Source organism: Cheilinus undulatus, linkage group 12 (genome assembly GCF_018320785.1).
Source record: "Cheilinus undulatus linkage group 12, ASM1832078v1, whole genome shotgun sequence".
NCBI classification, from domain to species: domain Eukaryota; kingdom Metazoa; phylum Chordata; class Actinopteri; order Labriformes; family Labridae; genus Cheilinus; species Cheilinus undulatus.
The window spans coordinates 16,975,469-16,997,881 of NC_054876.1; the positions used below are offsets into that span (position 1 = coordinate 16,975,469).

The 22,413-nt window shown below is 39.6% G+C and overlaps 1 protein-coding gene across 2 annotated transcripts in view; it reads right to left on the reverse strand.

The window, feature by feature from the left end:
• Nucleotides 1-120: 120 nt before the first annotated feature.
• fam222ba (family with sequence similarity 222 member Ba) overlaps nucleotides 121-22,413 on the reverse strand; it is an 87,168-nt gene continuing 64,875 nt past the window's right edge. For both annotated transcript variants that reach the window (XM_041800647.1, XM_041800648.1), the window contains one exon: nucleotides 121-3,621. In XM_041800647.1, coding sequence (XP_041656581.1) covers nucleotides 1,910-3,621 — 1,712 coding nt within the window. In that variant the 3' untranslated portion in view covers nucleotides 121-1,909. The remainder of the gene's footprint in view (nucleotides 3,622-22,413) is intronic.

A 22,413-nucleotide genomic window follows, 5' to 3' on the forward strand; every position in this document is an offset into this window, starting at 1 on the left:
AGAATGAAAGGGTCAGGAGAAAATCGCACACCTGTTGTCAGGTGTCACTTTAAATAAAAGTTGCAGATGATACAAGCGACGGTTCAGACTCATTTCAAAGCATAAATTAGAACTTTATTTTATTATTACAATATTACAAAAAGAGTAGCACAACTCTCCCGCTCTGGCCTCTTTACCGGTTGTACAGAATGACACAAAAGAAAGGCTCGTGGACCTTCTTCCATTTCACAGCAATAGTACAAGAAACAAAGAAAATAAAATTTAAATAACAAGCAAATCAAGTATTATAAATAGTCACAACTGCAAACTGAAGCTTTGAAACTTGGAAAAAATGTTACAGCTCAGTAACTACACATTGCTAAAATATATAATTACAAAATATGACTCCTTTTTCTCGCTCTCCATAATAAAGAATCTCTAAGGAATTGCTCTGTCTATTCAACAAAACTTCATTAAAATAAAAAGAGCAGAAAGAAAAGAAAAATAATTGCTGTTTCAGTGTATCCTTAGCATCTTCTTTCTCCTTATTATTTGGGGTTTTTATTAAAACCATGCTCATTTTCAAGGGAAGTCCAAGGACCAAACACTTAAGGCTTTTTAAGGGCTGTTAGGGAATTAGGTGAACAAAAACATGGGCGTTGTTGTGTTTTCTACACACACTCGCGCTATCACACACGCTCATCTTTAAATCTACCCACATGAGCAGGCAACATTCACACACAATCATTAAACTTTAAAGTTACAGTAGTCTAGTAGGTAAGCCAGTGTACAATAAAATAAACAATGCATTTGCTGTTTCACTTTGAACTTAAGAGTCGGTTTTGTTTACCTCCGAATCATCTTGCAAGTGATCAATTTGGTCTTTTAAAGCAGACTTCACAGCCGAGTCAGTAGCAATGACACGAAATTAAGTTCCTGTTTAGGCTTTACGTGACATTAATAATACTTTTACTTCTTCTAATCCAGTTTTCTCCTCATAAATCTGCCTCACTCAATACCTGCAGAACACATAATTTCAACATTCAAGTAATACATTTGTCATGTAACAAAAACGATCGGAAAAGGATGGCACATCTTCATATCATTGTGTCTTTGTTAACCCGACTTTGGCCATTTTTAAGCTTAATTTTATGACTGTTCTGCACTTTGCATTTCACTGTCCTGTTGCCAAACCCTACTGGATTTGACAAATGAAAAAAGTAAAGTACACCTGAATTCACTGCAGCATTTTCAGCAGGACATATCATCGCCTCTTTGCCTGCTGCTGGGTCTCTGCTATGTACAACCTGATTACATGCATCTTGAACTGACAGAGGAATCAACCATGAACAGTCTTATAATACAAATAAATAATTACAGTTAAAAAGAATAAAAACGGTGTTTTCACAAGCTTCTCCTGCTGTCGTCTTACAGTATGCTCTGAAACAGGATCATTATGCCGTCTTTGTACTTAAATGATTGTTTAACCTTCAAGTTGCGATAAGAGTTGAGTGTTACGCCAAAAGAAAATAAGCATCTTTTCTACACTCAAACATCTACTGTTTTTTTCAGGGTGGGATCAGTCAGTTTTTCTTCTTTCTTACATGCATAAGCAAATGTAATCGATAGCTCTGAAGGAGAATTAAAACAGTTGAGATCAGGCACACAAATGGAGGAAGGAGGTGGGAATGAAAAACATGAGTTCCCTTAAGTGCCAGGTAAAAGCACTTACTAACAAAAATCAACAAAACAATTGATCACTTGCAAGATTCTTTAAAAAAGAACCAAAAACAGTTTTTCTTCATTAAATATATTAATTTACCCTCTTTAACATTAGCAGTCATTTAAGTTATCAGTTGTTTTATTCATGTTTCCTTTCTTAAGACTAAACAAAAGGGTTCGATAACTGTTATGAAGACAAGGCCATAGCTTATCTGTACCCTGGGTGCTGGATGAGAGCGGTTCTGCCATCGCCCACCTCTGGACCTACCCTGCTCAGAGGAGGCCTGTGCATCTTGCCCATCAACCCTAGATTCTGATCGCGGAAGTAGGGCGTCTGGAAGTCCCCACCCAAGTAATCTGCTGTTTGCATCAGATTAGTCTGGGCGGAGGAGGAGGTGGTGGAGGAGCTCGTTCCTAGCCTGTAATGTGGAGCCCCAGGGGGCCCACAGTCCAGTGTGGTGCAGCCCCCCGGGCCTGCCCCATGGAATGGCATGGCTATGTCCTGAGAGCCGGAGCTGTCACTGTTGGGTGTGGGGAGGATGCTGCTGTTCCAGATGTGGGACTGGAAGTAGTGACCATTAGTGTAGTGGGCCATGGGGCCTGGCATGCCGTTGTTGATGACTGGGGGAGAGGGGGTTGGCCTGTCAACAGGGGGTTTCAGTGTGTAAGGCTGACCCACACACACCTCTGCGGGATAGCCCATGCCCTTAAAGTTGAAGGCGAGGTCCCTGGAGGGCTGCTTGCAGAGGTGGCTCCCACCGTTCTGGATGTGGGGGACATGAGACAACTGGTGCTGATTCCAAGAGCGCATCTTCTGCTGCTGAGCGTTGTGTTGTAGCTGTTGTTGCTGCTGATTGGGCGGTTGATGCAGATGCTGCAGGTGGTGCTGCTGCTTGGGATCAGCATGGTTTGAAGGCAAGTGGTTCATGGCAGCCACACTGGGTGGGGGGTGAGCTCCCATTGGGGCCGTGGCTTTCTCTTGAGGGCCGAGTATACAGTTGGGTGGAGGGAAGCCGGGGGTGTTAGGGTTGCTGTGCATGGAGACCCTGGAGCAGGCGCTGATAAGCAGGTTACGACTGATGGGGCTAGGATTGGCGATCTGGCCCTCACACATGGAGGTGGCTCCTGCGCCTTGGGCTCGGGCTTGGCAGAACTGGTTGATTTGGTGCACGATGGTGCTCAGGTCGGCCTGGCGGCCCTGGTGCAGCCCTGCAGCCATGGAGAGTGGAATGGTTGAGGTAGAGACGGTAACATTAGGTGGTGCGTCACCATCTGGCAGCTTCCTGCCACCCTGCAGGCCAGGGGGCGGCTGCTGCTGAAGGTGCTGCTGCTGAAGCATGATGGTAGGGGGCCCCTGTGGGTGGACAAGGGCTGGGTGTTGAGACAGAGTTTGGAGTCTGGATGGGCCCTGAGGATGTTGGGCCATGGGAGGAGGGTGTCTGATGCTCTGGGTGTGACTCTGTTGCTGAGGGTGGGGCATCTGTAGAGCCTGAGGCGGTTCTTGTGGGGGGAGGGGTAAGTTTTGTTGAATCCTGGGAAGATTCTGCAGAGGAGGGTGGTGGTTTAAAGTGCTGGTTGAAGCCACTTGGTACGGTCCGTTGGGAGGGTTCATGATGACTTCAGGGTGCAGGCGAGCCCGGCTGCCGTCGAAATCTTTGAGGATGCCTTTGACTGAGGGCGCCCTGACGATAGCGAGGAGGCCTGTCTTGGCACTGGCCTGAGATGAAGGGTAGGGGCTGTAGCGCTGGCCTGATGTATCCAGCCCGTTTACAGTACGCCGTACGTGGTTCCTCTGGGGGACCTTGACGCTGTTGGGGAAGATCTTGATGGTGAGGGGGTTGTTGGCAACCTTCTTAGCATATGCATCCAATTCTGCAGGGGTTGGAAACGGAGCAGATCTCATCCTTTGTGTGGTGTCCCCTGGGGTGGAGGAGAGGACAGGTCAGAGGTTAGACAGCCATAAAGGACAAGAGGAGACACAACTGGTGGGGCAGAGAGATTAGGGAGGAAAGTAAGACTGAGCAATTAATCCAGAGGTAGATCTTATAATGCAATATGGCCTCCTATAATTTTCAAATTACAGAAGGTACAAAATATTTCTTTAACCTGAAATGTGTGTCAAAGTAACAGTTTAATACAGTTCTTTTTGTAGCAGAGATGTTTTGCTCCACTTATTATTTTCAAATTTAAATAGCAAAAATCCTCCTTTCTGTATTTTTCAATTAAAAGAGAATGACATAAAATGACCATTCCTTTCAATACAAAAATTCAGATCAAATTTAAAATGACTCAAAATAATCACAAAAATATTTTTTCAAAACTATTTAGCCCTAGTAAGGACTTTGGTTTACCTAAAAATTTCCAAAGGAGTAAAGGCCACTGCCTTATTTTCATTTTCTTCTATATGTGTGTAATTACTGACACAGATCAGTAAGCTTAATTTTTAAAATATGTTTATTTCTTTATCTATAAAAGCCCGTCTAGTAAATTTCACAGACAATTTTAACAGATGCAATCCACATGTTTACATATCATGCTTCTTACAGTTTGAGATATCGAAATACAGAGATGTAATTCTGCAGACTTGTTTTTTTTTATTTTATTTTTTTTACTGTTTTTGCAGAATGCACTTTAGTTTGTTATTTGTCACTAACTTTCATACTAGTGTTCATACCACAATTGTTTGGCAGAGCTTTGTGATGTTGTCATTACAATTGCTTACAAATCTGTTGCTAAAAAAAATCAGTCAATGTACTACTGACACTGAAATAGATAAATAAAATTATATAACTTCAATTGATTTATGCACCATGTAATTTCCTCGTAACATTGGCCTAGCCTGTGAGGAAGAACAGTTAATGTTTAATTTATCTGATATGATTTGATTAGATACAGAAGATACGACCCAATCAATATGATACAATGTGATATGATACAATACGGTACGGTGTGATAAGGTCTAGAATATACAATATAATACAACACAACACATTATGTAACAAGAGATACGACAAGACATGAAACGATAAGGTGTGATTCAATGTGATACGGTTTGATATGGTAGGACACAATACAGATGATATGATACGATAAAATATGATATGGTACGATATGGTTTGACAGATTATGACGAGATACAAAAGATATATGATATGATACAATATGGTACAGTACGATACACAATACAATCCAACATGATACGATATGGTACAATACCATACGATAGGATACAATACAATATAATATGGTGCTATACCATACAATATTGTAAAATACAATATAATACAAAATAATATGGTACCATATGATATGAGATGAGAAAGTGCAATACAGTACGAAACGATACAATGAGTTATGATGGCACAGTGAGACCAGGGAGGGGTTTATATGGCACTACAGCCGCGTTTCCATCAGGTGGTCTGGTTTGATTGAGCAAAGTTTGGTATGGTTTGATACACTAAACACCAAAATAGTTTGCGTTTCCAAAGACACTCGTGCCCCCACTTGGTGGGTGGGCTGTAAAGGCATGCGTGTGAAGTAGAGTCACATGTAGTGCGTGTCTGCTGGTCGAGCTGCAGAGTTATAGAAAGGATGAGTGACAAAAATCAGTAGGGAATAAGCATTGAACAGCTTTATTTAGGCTGAAAATGCTTTAAAAAAAACAAAAAAACGAATAACATCTTAAACATGTTAACCATGGTCAGTACTGATCCTCAGCTGATGGAATACGTGTACAGAAATATTCTGAGTCACAACGGTACATTAATATGCAAATATATCTAGTCTAGAACAGTTTATACGACATAACATAAGTTCAGAGCTATACCATGAGAATACCTTACATTAAAAATAAACTAAAGGTTTAACTGGTGTTAAAATCAAACTAGATTAAGTCAGAAATCCTGGGTGCGCCGATCTTGTTTTTAAAATAGGCTGCAGCCCTAAGTTTTTCAAGTACGTTCAACAGCAACAGAGCGATGTTTTTATAAGTTACCTAAGAAGTAGATGAATAACTAGTTACAGTACAAGGCATCGACTAATCTAAGGCTTTGTATTCACAAAACTTCAGCATTAATTTAGTTTCATATCCATCATGGATAGACCAGGCTAATGTGTGACTTCAGGCTCTGCTTTGTGTGCTTAAAATCAGGTCCAGATAAATGTTAGGGACTTTATTTGTGGCCAGATATCAATACCCACAGACTAGGAAAGAGTGTGGATCTCTGCCGAGTCCAAATATCCCTGATTTAAGCAGATATTAGTCCATTTTTCTCCCGTTTTTGCCTGCTCCTTACAGAGACTTCTGTGTTTTGCAGCCTGGAGCCGAGCTGTTATGTTGCATGTGGACGTGGCGTCAGTTTAAACCCCTATTTTAGTGGGTGTAGCTCCACCTTTTTGGGACGGATAGGTAAGATTTGTACCCCTACGGAGGGGTGTCAAAAGGTGGGACAATACGGGTCAGTTTCTGGGACCCTTTGCAACTTTTGCTCTATGGAAATGCAAAAAATACATACTGTGCTGTGCCGAACTGAGCCGGACAGCCTGGTGGAAACAACATAAATGAGACCAGGTAGGGGTGTATACGGCACAATGAGACCAGGTAGAATTGTATACCGTATGTCCTAATGAGACCAGGTAGGGTTGTATACGGTATGTCCTAATGAGACTAGGTGGGGGTGTATACGGTATATCCTAATGAGAACAGGTAGGGGTGTATATGTCCCAGTGAGACCAAGTAGGGGTGTATATGGCAGAATAGAGCACATCAGTTGAAATCTGAGCACTGGAGAGGATGATTCAGACAGACTCATATTCCCTCCCTTGCTGATTTTTCCCTTAAACTCTCACAGCCCCAATCTCGTGAGGACACAGACAAAGATATCTAATCTCATTCTCAGCTGCATTATTGCGGTCAACAATTTCCCAGTCTTAAATCCAATTTCGTGGTTCTGTCTGTGACTTTGAGGTCAGGAGCTTTTAGTGGCCTTAATTGACGTATCACTGGCACCAATAAGTATGCATCTGGGGGTGGGTGGGGGTGCTGTGCTAGTTGCAACTGACTAAACTAAACAAAGAATGAGCAAGACAGGGATGGTCCCCTGTGGCTGCTTTAGGGGGAAGGAAAGAAAGAGATAGACGCAGAGAGCAGAGCTCCATGACAGCAGACAAGTAATCAGACACAGCAGCAGCGTCTCTGATCTGCGGGAACACCTCCCAGGCCTCCGCTTGCAGACATTTGTTACACCTGCTAAGCAGCGTGGCTAAATTTAACAATGCCGAACTGACAACGTGAACATGATTATGTGTTTGTGCATGTGTGAACGTGAGGAGCTGTTTCATTTATGAGCCTGTTTAAAATGTGTGGCAGGATCATGCAGGTGTTGGCTAACGTGTCACTGTCTCTTGTACGTAATTTGCCCTGGGGGGGTGTGATTGTGTGTTTCATTTTAACACAGTCTGCTCACTTCCACTGTCTACTTTAACACAATAAGTCAGTGATAATAGTTTTAGAGGACGACAGGCTCTTCTCCCTCTTTTTTGGTCTGTCTCACTGTCTCGATCACTGCAGCCCCACCAGTCTGACCTACTTACGCCCAGATACTCCAGCTGACGGACCTGACGGGAGCTGATCTTTGGAACAGATCACATGTCTGATCACTGCTCAACTTTAATTCACTCATCTGGTCAGTCTTGAGGCGTTAAAGTTCAGGTAAAATAGGGGCTGTTAATAGAGCACAGGCTGCTCCTCTATGTTGTTAAGTGAGCAGTAATTTGAAATGTCTAAATTGTTGGCGGGGTCTGTGGTTTCATGTGGACGTGGCCATTATGCTCTGTCTCACAGCAGACAGACTGGGCCTTGGGGATAAGGCACAGGGCAGAACTGTGAGCGCTGACACGGCAGCACCAAGAGTTGTGCCAACTGGCTAATTAATTCACGCTTTATTTGTGAGCAGGAAACAATGGGCAGTGATGTGCGGAGCCGGTATGGGGCGGCACACAGGGGGCCGCTTTGACCAAGTGTTCAGCCTGCTGATGGCAGCCTCATTAATGCAGGGGTCCGGGCCAAGGAGCCAGAGCTCAACACCCGCCATGATGTCGGTTTCTGAAAAGATGCCAGAGTAGGCAAACAAATAGAAATAAAGACTTACAATGAGGCTGACAGAAAAGATGTCAGTGGGCTGCACCTGCTACAAACAGGTAATGATTAATAACCTTTAGGATGGTGATGCTGAGGCAGAATACAGTCCGTAGCACTGACCCTAACAAGTTAGCAGTGCACTAAAGATGTGCCTTATCTGCTGATTTAATTTATTTGTCATCCTTGGTACACTGTAAATGCAAACAATGAACTGACTTAGGACAAAATAGTGCATTCAACTTGATTCATACTAGTTTTTCAAGTTTACTTTCTTACACCAAGCTTTCTGTACTTTTTACACGCATACTTGTTCCATTTAGTAATATTTACTTGGTTTTTCTGAGTGTGTAGCATGGTTTGTGGTCATTTCTGATTTGCGTGCATTTACCAATGAAGAAGTACGAGGCACTGACATGCAAGCTGTTGAGGCTGTGCACACAGCCCCAGTACGGAGGGTTGGCGTTGATTCCGGTACACTGTAAACCCGGATTTTGTTTCTACTTAAACATTTTAGTAATCATTACTTATTCTTCCGTGTTTTTACAACAAAATGTTGACATTACTAAATCAGATTAGTCGTTTGTACTATTCAGCTGAAAGATGCAATGCAATGATCATGTTAAGCTGAAATAACTTAGTATGTTTAGTTCTTACAGGGGAGGGGCTAGTTAAAAATTTTCCAAAAACCATGGGTGAGACTGTCACTGCATCTGTTGGCATTGGCAGGCCACGCTTCTGTCATGACTTCTACACGTGGCGAAGCCAATACTTTGTCTCATCGTGTCTCCTCCCCACTAGGGAGGGAGTAATGGCTGATCCGGATCACCGTCTGGATCCAGCAATGTTTTTAAAGGACTCTTCACTATCAGGTGAAAGGGTTAATGGTGGAAGTCTGCATTTTCTGAGTGTTTCTCTGGTTGTGGTGAGCAGTCATGAGGAATGGCTCCCAGACAAGTTGAATGAGTTCGACAAGCTCTCGCACAGGAGGCGTCAGAAGCTCTTACTTATTCTGAATCACAGATACACTCACATACAGACAGGGTGGTCTGCATCATTGACCCCCTCACTCATGGTCTCACAACTTTAAAAGAAGTACAGCTTACTCAGATATAATAATTTCACTCTACTTGACACAATTAAGTTCTTTTACTTACTTTTCCCAAGGTAATCGGTTTCCTAAATTCTTTAAGTAAACTTAACTTGTTAGAATTTACAGTGTAGTCCGCACCAGAATCACTGGTTGGTTAAACAATTTTTCAATATTTCATCCTTTAGGCCCACAGTGCAGGTTTAACATGCTGACTAAGCACTAACAACAGACTTAATAAAACAAGAACTTGACATTTTGAAACCTGAAGATGCTGATCAATGTTGAAATGTCTAGTGCTTGCTAACTTTCAAACTTGCAACAGGCAAAGAGATGGAGCTGAGATGGCCCTTCAACTTCCAGCTACCATCAGCTCAACTGTGAGTCCAATTTTGCAAGTTTATCTCCAAACCTCCACATTTAAACAGATTTACATTGCTATTAATGATTTTAAGCATGCAACAGTCCAGCCTTAACATTTAAATCCTATTCTAGTCCCCATGATGAAACTAAACTTACTTTTTGAAAGTGTCTTTGATTATCAAAAATCTATTTTTTACATACTCCTAGTCTACTCTTCCTCATTAAGGAAAGGTAATTCTCTAAAATTTTTGTGCTATATAATATCACTGTATTACAAAATTCAAAGCAATAATGCTTTTAAATGCATACCGATGTGTTGCAACCCCCTGTGCATAAAACAATAGATTTTTTTTTTAAGTCTCTTTGCTCTTCTTGGTAACTGAGGTATGCTGAGGTTTGCCAAGCTGCTACTACTGTCAACAACACATTTTTGGATGTGGATATCAACGATGACAGCACTTGAACAAAAAAACAATTACGAAGTTTTATTGTTAAGTACTCAATGATGCTCATTAATTACAGTGGCATGAGTGGATCTTATTTCTTTTGAAACATTGAAAGTGAAAGTTACAGCTTTTTCCCTCTTGAGTTGTTAAGAGCTAACCATGATAACTGGTGCAGTTTGTAGTGTATTAAACATAAAAAAAGAGAGAAATAACACAAAATGATCATATAAAGCAACACCCCAATCAAAGTAATTTTTACAGAATTCTTTACATGTAAGTTTGCACAGGGCTATTTTTTTTTAATGTACATGGCTGTTTTCAACTATGCTTTAACCAACTTCAGGTACAGTGGGGATCCTGGGCCCTGGCACCTTTAAATTGGGGGTGATGGGCTGAAAAGTTTGAGAAGCCCTGCACTAGAGGAATTGCAAGGTGGACTTAGGGGCCACCCACGACAAGACGAGTTAAGGAGTATCCACAAAAGTATTTTATCCTAGCAGCGTTTTGCCTACACAGAACTGGCGTTTGCGGAGCCCAAAAACGCTACTTTCTGAAACTGGGTCCCAGAGCGAACAAATCTGTATACGACAACAGTTTCAGTGTCTTCTGCTCCTCTGCTTCCACTGTGAACAACAAATGGTCATGGAGAAAAGCATACACCACATGTTCTTAGATCCAGTGCAACCAGAAGGGGAACCAGGAAAAAATTGGGGTTAGAGAAAAGTTGTGGGTGGGCTTGCCTCCTAATCTTCTTCTCTGTTTCTGATGCATTTCTGTGGCAGCGTTACAGTGCCACTTACATGCCTGGAATATTGACTACGGCATTTTCAGTTGTTTTGAATGGTTTCGTGCTTATGTGGACATTTCTTGAAACGATCCTATGTTTATGGGAAACTTTTTCAAAACCAAACAGAAATAGACCATTTTTGTCTCCATGTGGACAAGGCCTTAATGGATCAATTTTTTCAGAACACCGTGTTACTGCTTGGCTGTAATGCCCCCATCTCCCTCTAGCTGGGGCTGTAGCTTGGTTTGTGAGCCTGCTCTCCTCACTCTACTGCCTGGATGTAAACCAGAACGATGGCTGGATAGAGTAGTGCGTAACTAGTGTAAAACCATTTAACCAGAGCAGTGCTTGAAACTCCTTAAAACAAAGTGCTTCTTCATTTAGCTGTTTTTGACAAAGAAGACTGTGATGCACTGTTTGAAACACCAAGCAAAATATGAACATGTTTAGCTGTGTTAAGTAGATTGAGCTCAGTTTTGACTGTTTTCAGGTTGTTCTTCATTTATATTTCTGTTGAATACACAGGAAAATTAGTCACTATAGGACATTCCTACAATCAGTGTGAGTCTTAGTGCAGAAATTGGCATATTTCCTATTTTAACGTAATTAAAAAAGATATATATTGTCAAATGTTGTACCATCTTAAAATTATGTTTCTGTTTTGGTGATGCACTAGCTATTATATTTCTCTCTAGATCATATGAAGAGGATTTGGCATGCATTGACCTGTTACAGGATGATCATGGCTGTCACCCAGTTGTCACCTGTTTTATTATGTAAATAATTAATGTAAACCTGTGGTGTCCAAACTATGGCCCAAGGACAAAATGCGGTCCGCAGCCCATTTCTGACTGGCCCGCAGCAAATTCCAGAGATAAAATAAAATATAGCCCACATTAAAACATGAAGCTTGTGCTTAACTGTACTTTACTTCTTGTTTTCAGCACAAGGCAGTGCTACCATGCTAAATCTGTAAAAAAAATATTTTGACAAGAAGATATCTTGATTAATAACATCCTGATGGATTATCACAGCAAACAGCAGCATCAATAACTTTTCAGGGGCAGAGCCAGTGGTAGCCAGGGCTAAACGGGGCCCCCTGAAATCTGATTGGCTCCCCAATATCCTGAAAATGACTGTCTATTTGCCCTGTCAGCCATTAACTAGCCATTTAGGGATACTCAATCGCTAAGCATGTATTAAATCACATTGGATTATGCTTACTAACTTTAAAATCCTCATGGCAAGGAATATGAAAGTGGCCCTACACAGCAAATTCGGGTCACTGGAATAAACTCTGTGTGAGTTAAAATCAACTTAATCTGAGTGTACATGTGAGACCATCGAATAAACTCTAGAGCCGAGTTAAAGTAACTCTTTTCTGGGAGTTGATTCTTAACTCTTAACAGGAGTTAAAATAAACTCTTATGGGAGTTAAAATACTACTCTCACTAAGAGTAAAATTAACTCCCATCTTGAGTTACATGAACTCATTCTCAGTGTTTGTAGTTAATATTTTACAGCTATATTTTCTTGTACTGAGGTTATATTTCAGACAACTTTAAACACCACCAGCTGGATATCTACCATGCCATTAAAACCTACCAATTTTCATTGATCATTGAGGCTAAGTTGCTGTGCTCTCATCAGGATGAGTAAAGTGCCAGACAACCTGTGGTCCCTCTCAACAGACCAGCCCTTGCCGTGTGGGAAGTGTTAAACTCAGTGGACAGTGTCACTCATGGTGCAGATGTATCTAATATCAATCAACAACAATTCACCAGAAACATGAGCAAACGAAAAACAGCAATAGTAACTGTACAACAGGCAACATCTAAACACATATAAAATACATTTAAAAACATCTAAAATACATCTAAACACACAATGCATGATGGGAAAACTCTACTCCCTAGATTTGAAGTGGCAGTAGGGGCGTGGCAACAAAGCTGTTGGGAATGAACTCAAGAACAGAGTTGATTCACTGCTCTCAACACCGTGTGAATGAACTACTTTTTCTAACACTGCCCAGGAGCATCACTAAACACTAGCTGGAGTCTAAGTGTGTGAATGTACTCTGAAAATCTAACTCCTTCACTCTTTTTTGTTTAACACCCAATTTTTTTCACTCTGGGAATTTGCTGTACCATCCTAATATATTCCTGTTTGTGGCCCTCTGTGGAAAAAGTTTAGACACCCCTGATGTAAACCAACACTGCATTTTCTTTGGTAGTTTTCAAAAACAGTCTTCTGAGTACCATAACAAAGTCCTGTTGGTGTTGAATTGATTTACAACCAATTCAGGAAAGTTATAATCTTATTCCAGCTCAACTATAATGTCAGCCTTGTGGTTTCTTGCTGATATTTTCTCCCTAAAAAGTGTATTGGTATCCCATATTGATCTAGCTCTGCATATAATTTTCAGCATCAAAACTAAACTTTCTGATTTTAACTTGTTTGCCTTCAGAATTCAAGCAATCTGAGATTCTGGCACAGCCTCCTAGGTCTGCAACTGTTGTCAAAACCTCATGTCACTGTTTCTGTAAAAAGGGTGCTAAGTAGGTGGGAAGAGAGCTCCATCAGCTGTCGCAATGAATAAAACATCTTTCACCATTTCATCTGAATAAAATCTTCTGGATGAAACCAGGATTGTGGACAGTATAGAGGAATGATAAAGAGCACTGAGTCGACATGGAAAAGTGAGGTTATTAATGCAAGCAACGCTGAATCATCAAAGAGTTTCAAAGGACACTAGAACAACTTTATGTTTAAGCATAGCTTCTATCTCAGCTCACACTGTTATTATTATTATTATTATTATTATTAAGGGTTCACAGAGGTTCACAGTTTAGTACGAGTCTGGTTGAAAAGAGCAAATGCAACAAAAAGGTCCCAGATGAATAATTGTAGGTCATTCTGATATGTTTTGAAAGTGAAAGTTACAACTTGTTCCCTCTTCAGTTTTTGAGAGCTAACCATGGTAGTGTATGAAACATTTTAAAAGGAGCAAATGATAATAAAGACATTTGTAAAATTAATACAACAGAAAAGAAAGAGGAAAGATTTTAAGAGCAATGAATCATATTAATGAACTGTGAAATGTGCAGTCATAGATTTAAGTGTCATGGGATATCCACGCATCTGTCGTTGATGAAACATGAGTGAAGCAATCATTGCCATCTCTCTCTGGTGTTTTTAAGCCTCTGTCTGTTCAGTTCTTCCTTCGTTGTAGCTTCTAACTCAGTCTTTGAGGTTTCAGACATCTGCATTGTGTTAATTTGCTAATGCTGAAAAATCCTAATCTCCTGATATAGCTCATTCAAAATAAAGGCATGTCAATAGCCTAATTACTGGGTACTCTTATTGTCAAGAACCTGCACGAAACAACATGTATCACTGAACTAACTGTTCACTACTCAGATGTATTCCTTGTAGGACTGCATGCACCAAACTGGGACCCAAAACAATTTTTATTTCATTAAAATGGTGCAGTCACCAGACAGTGTTTAGAAGAAAATTCATCCTTATAGATTTTCTAAATAATGAGATGTACAAAAGGCCTGTGCTCTCAAAAAATGATATGGGAATGAGGCACAGGTGGCCTAGTGGTTTAAGGCCCCATGTACGGATGTGCGGACAGCCTGAGGCCCTTTACCGCATGTCTCTCCCCTGCTCTCTCTTCTCTATCCACTGCCCTCCTCTATCAAAATAAAGGCACGGAAAAGCCCAAAATAAATCTAAAAAAAAAAAAAAAAGATATGGGAATATCATCACACACTCCTTGCTGGTACGTGTATCGATACAGGTGTCAATGCATGTAAATGCTATGGTGGCAATTTGAAATCTACATCTCCTGTGGCACAATTAACATAAAGCCAACAGATGGCAGCAGACACTAAACTGCATAATGCCGAGTACACTTCACACCAAAGTAAGTTACAGGTGGTAAGGCAAGGCAAAATGCAAAGATACTGGGTTATTTGGGGTTTCTTCAAACACCAGAAAGTCAGTAGTTGGGCACGAGACAGGCAAGCAGTGCAATAAACAAGGTAAAACTCTGTTGCAACACCAATCCTCACTGGCACACAACCAGGCTACTTAGCAGTTTGCAGCTGCTGCTAGGCTCACTCGGCTAATCTGTGTTGTCCAAACCAGCAATGAATGACCCTGTAAAGTCAAAATTTCCCTCAACTTCAAAATGGGACCAGGAGCTCATAAGCAGCACTTTATGCTTTATTTGTAAGGGGTGAGAAAAACCGTGGCAATGACAATGAAGACTTCAGACAGCTGCTTTAGGAGTGTGAGAAAACTGTTAAATCCACTACTCGACTCACTGCAGAAACTGTACTGCCGTTTAATGCAGAAATAAAGCAAAAAGACATTCTTACAAATGCAAGTGAGCTAAGAGTAAAATGAAACCATAATATAATATAAAAGTATAAAAATAACAGCTAGAGAGACAACAAAGAGGGCTATTTCTAATCTAGAAAGTTTCATATTGTATTTGCATTCATTAATCATTTATTCATTATGAAAAGACAATATTAATTTACTTGGATCTCCAATGATAAGAGTTCAAGTGTTTTAAAGTGTAGGATCCTTAAAATTATGCATATTTTGTTATTATCTACAATAAAGAAAAGGAGCTGTGGGAAATTCTTTTAGGACATGTTTATGAAGACATGCTTGAAACCCAAATCCCTGGTATAACGATATGCATTGTTATTTGTATCCCATAGTGAGGCTGTGGAAAACACTCTGCAAGAGTGTTATGTCTTAAAATTTTTGAGACTGTGTTACCATGTGTTTCAAAACCATCCCATCTCTGTTACTTCACTGATTAATAGGGAGAAAAAGTACCGAAACTTCAAAGACTGTACATTCATTTTTTATGACAGGTGTGCAAGAGAAGAACAAATCCTTTAAAAATTGTAGACAAACTCCTGCACAGACACTAAATTGCTCTAAAACATGGCCTTGTTTGTTTTTGTGGAGAGTGGAGACAGTGTGCCTGAGAGTAGTGCACAGTCCACTTTATGGATCTGGCCAATCTTTGCATTCGTGACAGATACATTAAGTTGGGTCCACAATGAGATCAGAGGCTTTTAGGAAAGCTATTGAGCCTGACTAGTACACTGTATATTGGTTTGATATATATTGTTTTGTTGATGTCAACTGCAGATCTAGACAAATCACAGGAGTTGGTATCAGCATGTTTTCTAGTATGGACAATAATAAAATCTACAGAAAATACATTTCAGAAAAAAGAAATACCTGCGGTGATTTTAATGACTGTCTCTTATTTTGACAAAAATGTCAGTACTTTGATAATTTTTCAACACCACATGTAAAAATACAATCTCTGCTATTTTAATGATCAAAAATATGAAAAGAACCAAAACTTTTAGAAACATTTATTTTACATGACAGATGTGTAGGAGAGGAACAGATCCATCAAAATTGCAGGCGAGCTTCTGAACACTGTTAAAATTGTATAAAATCCATTAATATTCAATGTTTTGTGCAGTTTTGATCGTTTAAAACGGTGGTAGGCGAATGTCAGCCTGGAGGCCACATACAGCCCTTCTCTTTACTCAGTGAGTCCCGGGTCAATTTAAGATAACAAGAAATTGTAAACAAGAAGAAAACATCACTATCTGCTATGAAAGCATGAAAAATAGAAACACCTATTATTATTCATACTTGTGAGATTCTTTGTAAGGAAAAGAGATATAACTGGCTGTAATTATTGCAGTGAAGATCTTGTATATGCATCATCTAATGCACAAAAGGAGTATAATACACCAAAATAATCAGTTTAATGTTAAAAGCATTCAGAGAAGTTTAAATAGGCTTAAGTTTTGCATTTAGCTAAACAAATTAGGTACTACTAAACTTTGCACAAAGAGGAAGGAAATTAGTGTTAGGAAGATTATTTCTTTGTTAAAATTTTTCTTGGTAGTAAATCTTATACAGTTAGAAAGCCTGTTTATTTCCCTTTTAAGTGGTGCCACATTTGCAAAGAGCATGCATTTGTGGGATGAGCAGCAGAGCTGAGAATGAGGGTTGCACCCATGAAAATCTGACAAATTTTTCTGCCAATGGCAAGCAGCTTACTCTGCTATTGACTCTTGTTTTGTGCTTCTGGTTCGCCCAGGTGCTGAAACCTGATTGGCAACCATAATCCTCAGCAATGAATCCAGATTCTGCCAAAGGCAGTTCGATTGTGGGGTCAAAGTGTTGACAAGATATGGAAAACAACTTTTGGGGGAGGCAGTGTGAAAGTGTGAGGCAGCATCTCCCACACAGGATCATCATTGGAGATAATCTCAATTCAGAGAGATATCGAGATGAGATTCTGCAACTAGTAGCAGTCCCTTATCTCCATAGTCTGGGCCTGAACTCTTTCCTCCAAGATGACGACATTCGCCCCCACAGAGCGGGGTTTATCAGAGACTACCTCAAAAATTTGGGAGTAGAGAGGATGGAATGGCCTACCATTAGTCCTGACCTCAACCCCGTTGAACACTTGTGGGATCAGCTTGGGCATGCTGTTTGTACCAGTGACCAACACAACCACGTTGGCTGACTTGGGACAAATGCTGGTTGAAGAATGGGATGCCATCCCACAGCAGTGTGTGACCAGGCTGGTGACCAGCATGAGGAGGAGTCAGGCTGTTGTTGCTGTGTATGATTCTTCCACTCACTACTGAGGCTTCTGTTTGTTAAATGAATAAACTGTTAAATTACCAATATTTTTTTTTTTTATATTATTTTTTTTCAGACTTCCATCATCCAATCCACCAAACACCAAACAAGAGTCAATGGCAGGATAAGCTGTTTACCATTGACAGAGAAGATGTGGCATTGTTTTTCATGGGTGTAACCCACATACTCAGCTCTGCTGCTCATCCTACAAAGGCATGTTCCTTACAAATGTGGCACCATTTAAAAGGGAAATAAACAGGCTTTCCAACAGCATAAGATTAACTGCCAAGAAGAACAACAAAGAAATAATCTACCAAACATTAATTTCCTTACTCTTTGTGTCAAGTTCTGTATGCAGCTGAGTTAAAAATACAAATATTTGTTTAATAAACTTTGATAGAAACTATAGATTTGCTCTTTATGTGAAAATACATGTTATTTTTAATTGTTAAATTAAGAGTATCCTCAATTTGTAAAAAAATGGCCCTACTGGCAGTGAGAAAAATATCACATGGGCCTTTTAGTAATCAAAGTTGCCCGTCCCTGACTTAGAACAACAAAGTTCCCTATACTGGGTGTCTAGGAGTTCAGTTTTTGGTGCCGTTATATCAAAAGTATTGACATCATTTGATTTAATAAGTGCCACATTCAAGTTTAAAATTCCTGTATTAAAGCAGCCCTAATCCATTAGCTTTAACCTCTGAACTTTTATTATGTATTTTTTTTCTGTCATTATTGTTAAGGTTAAAAATAAAACAGTGTGTGATTTAAAAATAGAGGGAAATAAAGCCATCACTTTGTTTTATATTGAGAAATATGGTGAGGAAACTGTAGCGAGACTGTTACACAGTTATTTCCTTGCCACTGGCACTTGTGTAATGAGTTTTATACTTAAGTTGTTAGACTCAGGCGAGTAGCAGAGAAAGCAATGTCAATGTCTGGAAACTGACCAATCCATTAAATTGGAAAAGGGATTATACATTGTTAACAAAGCTTAGGCAGGCATTTTGGGGGAAAAAAAAGCAAATCAGAATGAAGAGTTTAACAGAACGGCTATAAAACATGTAATAAAATCGGTAAATTACTGTTTAGAGCATTCTCCCTTAACAGTGGATAACATCAACCTCATGCTGTTTACATCTGTTTAAAGGCTTTGGCAGCTGTTGATTATGTGTTCTGGTAAGCAAGTGTAGCTTATTAGCATTTCAACCTTAACCTAAAACTTGGATTAGTTGCGGAGCTTAAAGCATCAAGGGAGGGTTAATGAGGATATGAGTGAAGTTTGTAGGCGGCTGCGAGCATATCATCTCTCAGATCTCCAGCTAAGCACGTTCCCAGAGAGGGAACAGGGGAGAGAGGCCAGTCTGGCCATGCGTTAATTACCCCGCTGCTAGCTTGCTAGCTGCAACACAAGTGCACAGTCAGCAGGCACTAATTAGGGTTTCTTTTATTCAAACTACTGTTTTTATTGAACAAGCTTTAAGCAGCAGGGGGCAGGGGCTCATGCTGCTGCAAATTGCAATTTTCACACAAGAGCAGGAAATTAAGTCTGAAGCTTTGGTGTCAAATTAGACATGTGAATCTGGTTTCCCACATGATGCCACCTCCTTACATTTTTACAGATACTCCAGCAGAGCCTCCCATGCTGACAGACCTTTGGGAAGTGAAAAATATTACAAGGAGAGGCAGAAAAGATAGTTTCCTTTGATCTCAGCAGGGACTTAGATGTGAATATCAGCCGAGTGGCCCGACAGTACTCACTGTTTGTTCTGCCTGAAAGAACCGAGGACCAAGGGCCACTTTGTGCTACTTGAGTCATCCTGTCTGGAGTACGAGCCGTTTTCTTTGTGACCCACTGTCTCTGTGCGTACCTGAGCTTCTCCTCCGACAGCCTTTACATTTCACAGCCATCATCTGTTAACAGTCACTCCCTGATGATAAATAGAGCAGCTGCTCCGACCTCGCCTCTGACAGCAACCTGCAAGCTCGTAACTTTAAATTACTCTCCTATGCACAGATTTCACCCACAGGCGAGGAGGCAGAGCACAGCCAGCCTGGTGATCTGAAGCTCTCTGGGTAAAAACAGAGGGAGGGGAAAGTGTCAAAGACAATATTCTGTAACACAAGACGCAGCATTAGAGTGCACTGAGCAGCTGTAGGGATGGTGCTCAAGGGTAGGAAAATGGGAACACAAATTGGAGCTAATTATGTAAACTCTCCATCTGATCCTTTTTCCTTTCTGTGGGAACTTGTCAGTGTATTGAATAAAGATTTCAAGTGACAACTCGTCTATGAGTTTCACCTCAGAGGAGTCAGACACAGCTCTCATGGAGTTAAGCTGTCAAATGATCTTCCATGTGGGTAAACGACTGGGCTCTGCAGAGACAGCTCAGTGTTACTGCAGGGTGGAGGTTCTGACTGTGTTTAGCATCACAAAAAACACACACTACAGCCCAAACCATGTATAGAGGATTCTTTAGGGGTGTCCGCTGTAGGATAAATAAACAATTTCACACTGTCAGTCTCACTAGTCAACAGAATGACAAGTCATTTAAACAAATATTAATGGATTTAAGGCTGATAATGCTGCTCAAAATAAGTGTCCAAGATGTAACACTGCAGCTCAAGTTAACAGGCCTGTTTTCCTCCCTCTGCTGCCCTGATATGAAAAAGAACAGTGGATGGATGGCATCTTGTCAAAGAGCTGCAGGTAAACTGGCTTTTAACCACCCGCCACCACACACATCTTCACCGGGGCTCCCCAAAGTACGGGCCGAGGAAAGGTCATTTGCATCAATAAGAAACCATAAACCTATGTCTTTTTAATTGAAACAATGTTTTAAATGATAATAAAATGTAATGTCCCTGAATCAAATAAACACAGCCAGAGGATTTAGCTTCCATTATCTGTGTCATGGTTTAACTGGTGCTGGATTAACTGGTGACACTCTGTTAAACATTCTACAATATCACATCACAAATACAAGAAACTATCAGTGCCTTTGGAGGCATTAAAGTTTGAAGGAAAGCATTTGTAGGGATAAAAAGTATGTTTAAGGAGATAACAAGTGACTTTGCAGATGCCTGCTCAAAACATATTAAAATAAAGCTAAGATAAAATAAATCAATTAAATAATATATACTGTTATCTGTTTTGCGAAAAAAGTTAACATTTTCAGGCAAAAAAAGTTTTTGATATTATAAAGATTTATGAGTATGAGAAAACAAACTTAAAATTTAATATGGTGAAAATGAGTTTTCCAAATTTAATATGTGTTAAATTTTGACATTAGAAACTCAGAAGTTTCACGTCTTTTTAAACTGTATATTTACTACATTGGAAAGTCAAAAATTTACAAGAAACTAAAATAAAAATAGGAGTTAGATTTTTTTTACTTTATAATCTAAAAAATTCTAAGGTTTGGCTCACATACATTCACAATATTCAAAGTAAAAAGAAAACTTTTTTTTCTCTTGTAAATTAACGACCTTTCAAAACTGGCAATTAGTTTAATAAGTCTTTTTCTGGAAAGTTTACAGACCCTCTTCTTTTTTATAGAGAGGCCCTAATATTTATGGAGTGTGGACTAGGGCTGGGCAATTAATCGCTAATCAGATTAAATTGCAATATGGACTGCAGCAATTTTCAAATCGTAGAAGGTGCAATAATTCTTTAACCTGAAATTTGTGTCAAAATACCAGTTTAGAATTTGTTATGTATTGGCTACATATCATGCAATGCGTCTGGTGGCATATTTTTAGAATAGTGTGCAAAAAAATCCTATTTTCTTCCTTTTTGTATGTTTTTCTTATTAAATATGACAATTTTATAAAAATGATCATCCCTTCGATACAACAGTTTATATCAAATGTGCAAAATGAGTAAAAAATATTCACAATTTGATATTTTTAAAAAATTCTTCTGTCCTAGTTTATTCTTATATTGTATTTGTTATAGTATAGAATAAATTATTGCTTGTTTTTGTTGTAAAATACATGAAGAACTTAGGAAATAATTGCTTACTAAATCCCAACTGCAATAATGATAAAAAAAAATCGCAATTAGATTATTTTCCCAAATCGTACAGCCCTAGTGTGGACTGATATAGAGATTTTTAAAGTGTGAATTTAACTCTATATGAGTTAATTAGCACTGTCAATTTTGCTTTGTATTTTACTTTATGAGGTGTGACTTTACCTTAAAAACCTGTTTACAGATCTATTCTCTTGATGTTCTTGCCAATAAGGAAAGTTCATATTTTACTGTACAACTCCTCAGTAGCTACTAAGTACTTAAAGTGAACTTTAAATTATATATATTTTTTTTTACTTTCTCTTGAGTAGATTTAAAGACACTTTACTTTTACATAAGTAAACTTAACCAGAGTAAGACTGGTGTACCTAGCACTGCTGATGTTAACCACACTAGTTTAGCAATTTGACAAGGATCATTAAAAGGTGCCGCTTGTTTGAGCACATTTTATTTGGATACTACTGATATAAAAAAATGTGATGCACTGTTTACCAACAAAGTAATGCACACCACAGTGTTACAGATTTCTTAGGAATTTAAAATAACTGAAAAGTGTGTCATTAAAGAATATGAATTACTCATCCATCCATTCATCATTTTATCCCTTGTCCCATTAGGGGTTGGGGGGACCTGACAGAATTCCCAGTTCCCAGCTGCAGACAATAAACTAAACCACTCCTGTATTTACTACCTTGATTCCGCAAATGATGCAGATTGGTCCATCCATTCACAGACTGGGATCAAACCTTTCAGACTGAACCTTTGTAAAATGGACCTGCCTGACGACATCAATAGAATCTGACCAATCCAACGGTTTTGCAAGATTACACTATGGCAGCCAAGTAACTGGATATTTCAGTAGGAATAAAAATATGCTTTTTCTAATAACTTACACAAACTAAATACCAATATGACAATGCAACTATCCTCAGAGGTCTGTTTTCTAAAAAATGACTTTATCCAGGGACATCTTACATAATTTTAGTGTGTCAAGCAGACTTGTGCTGCCATGTTCTGCTGCATACTGCAGACAGTGCTGAGATCATTCATCCCAGGTTTGTTCTGCATCATATTTTGTTAAAAGGGTTTCACATGTGGACATACACTATATTGCCAAAAGTATTCACTCACCCATCCAAATAATTGAAA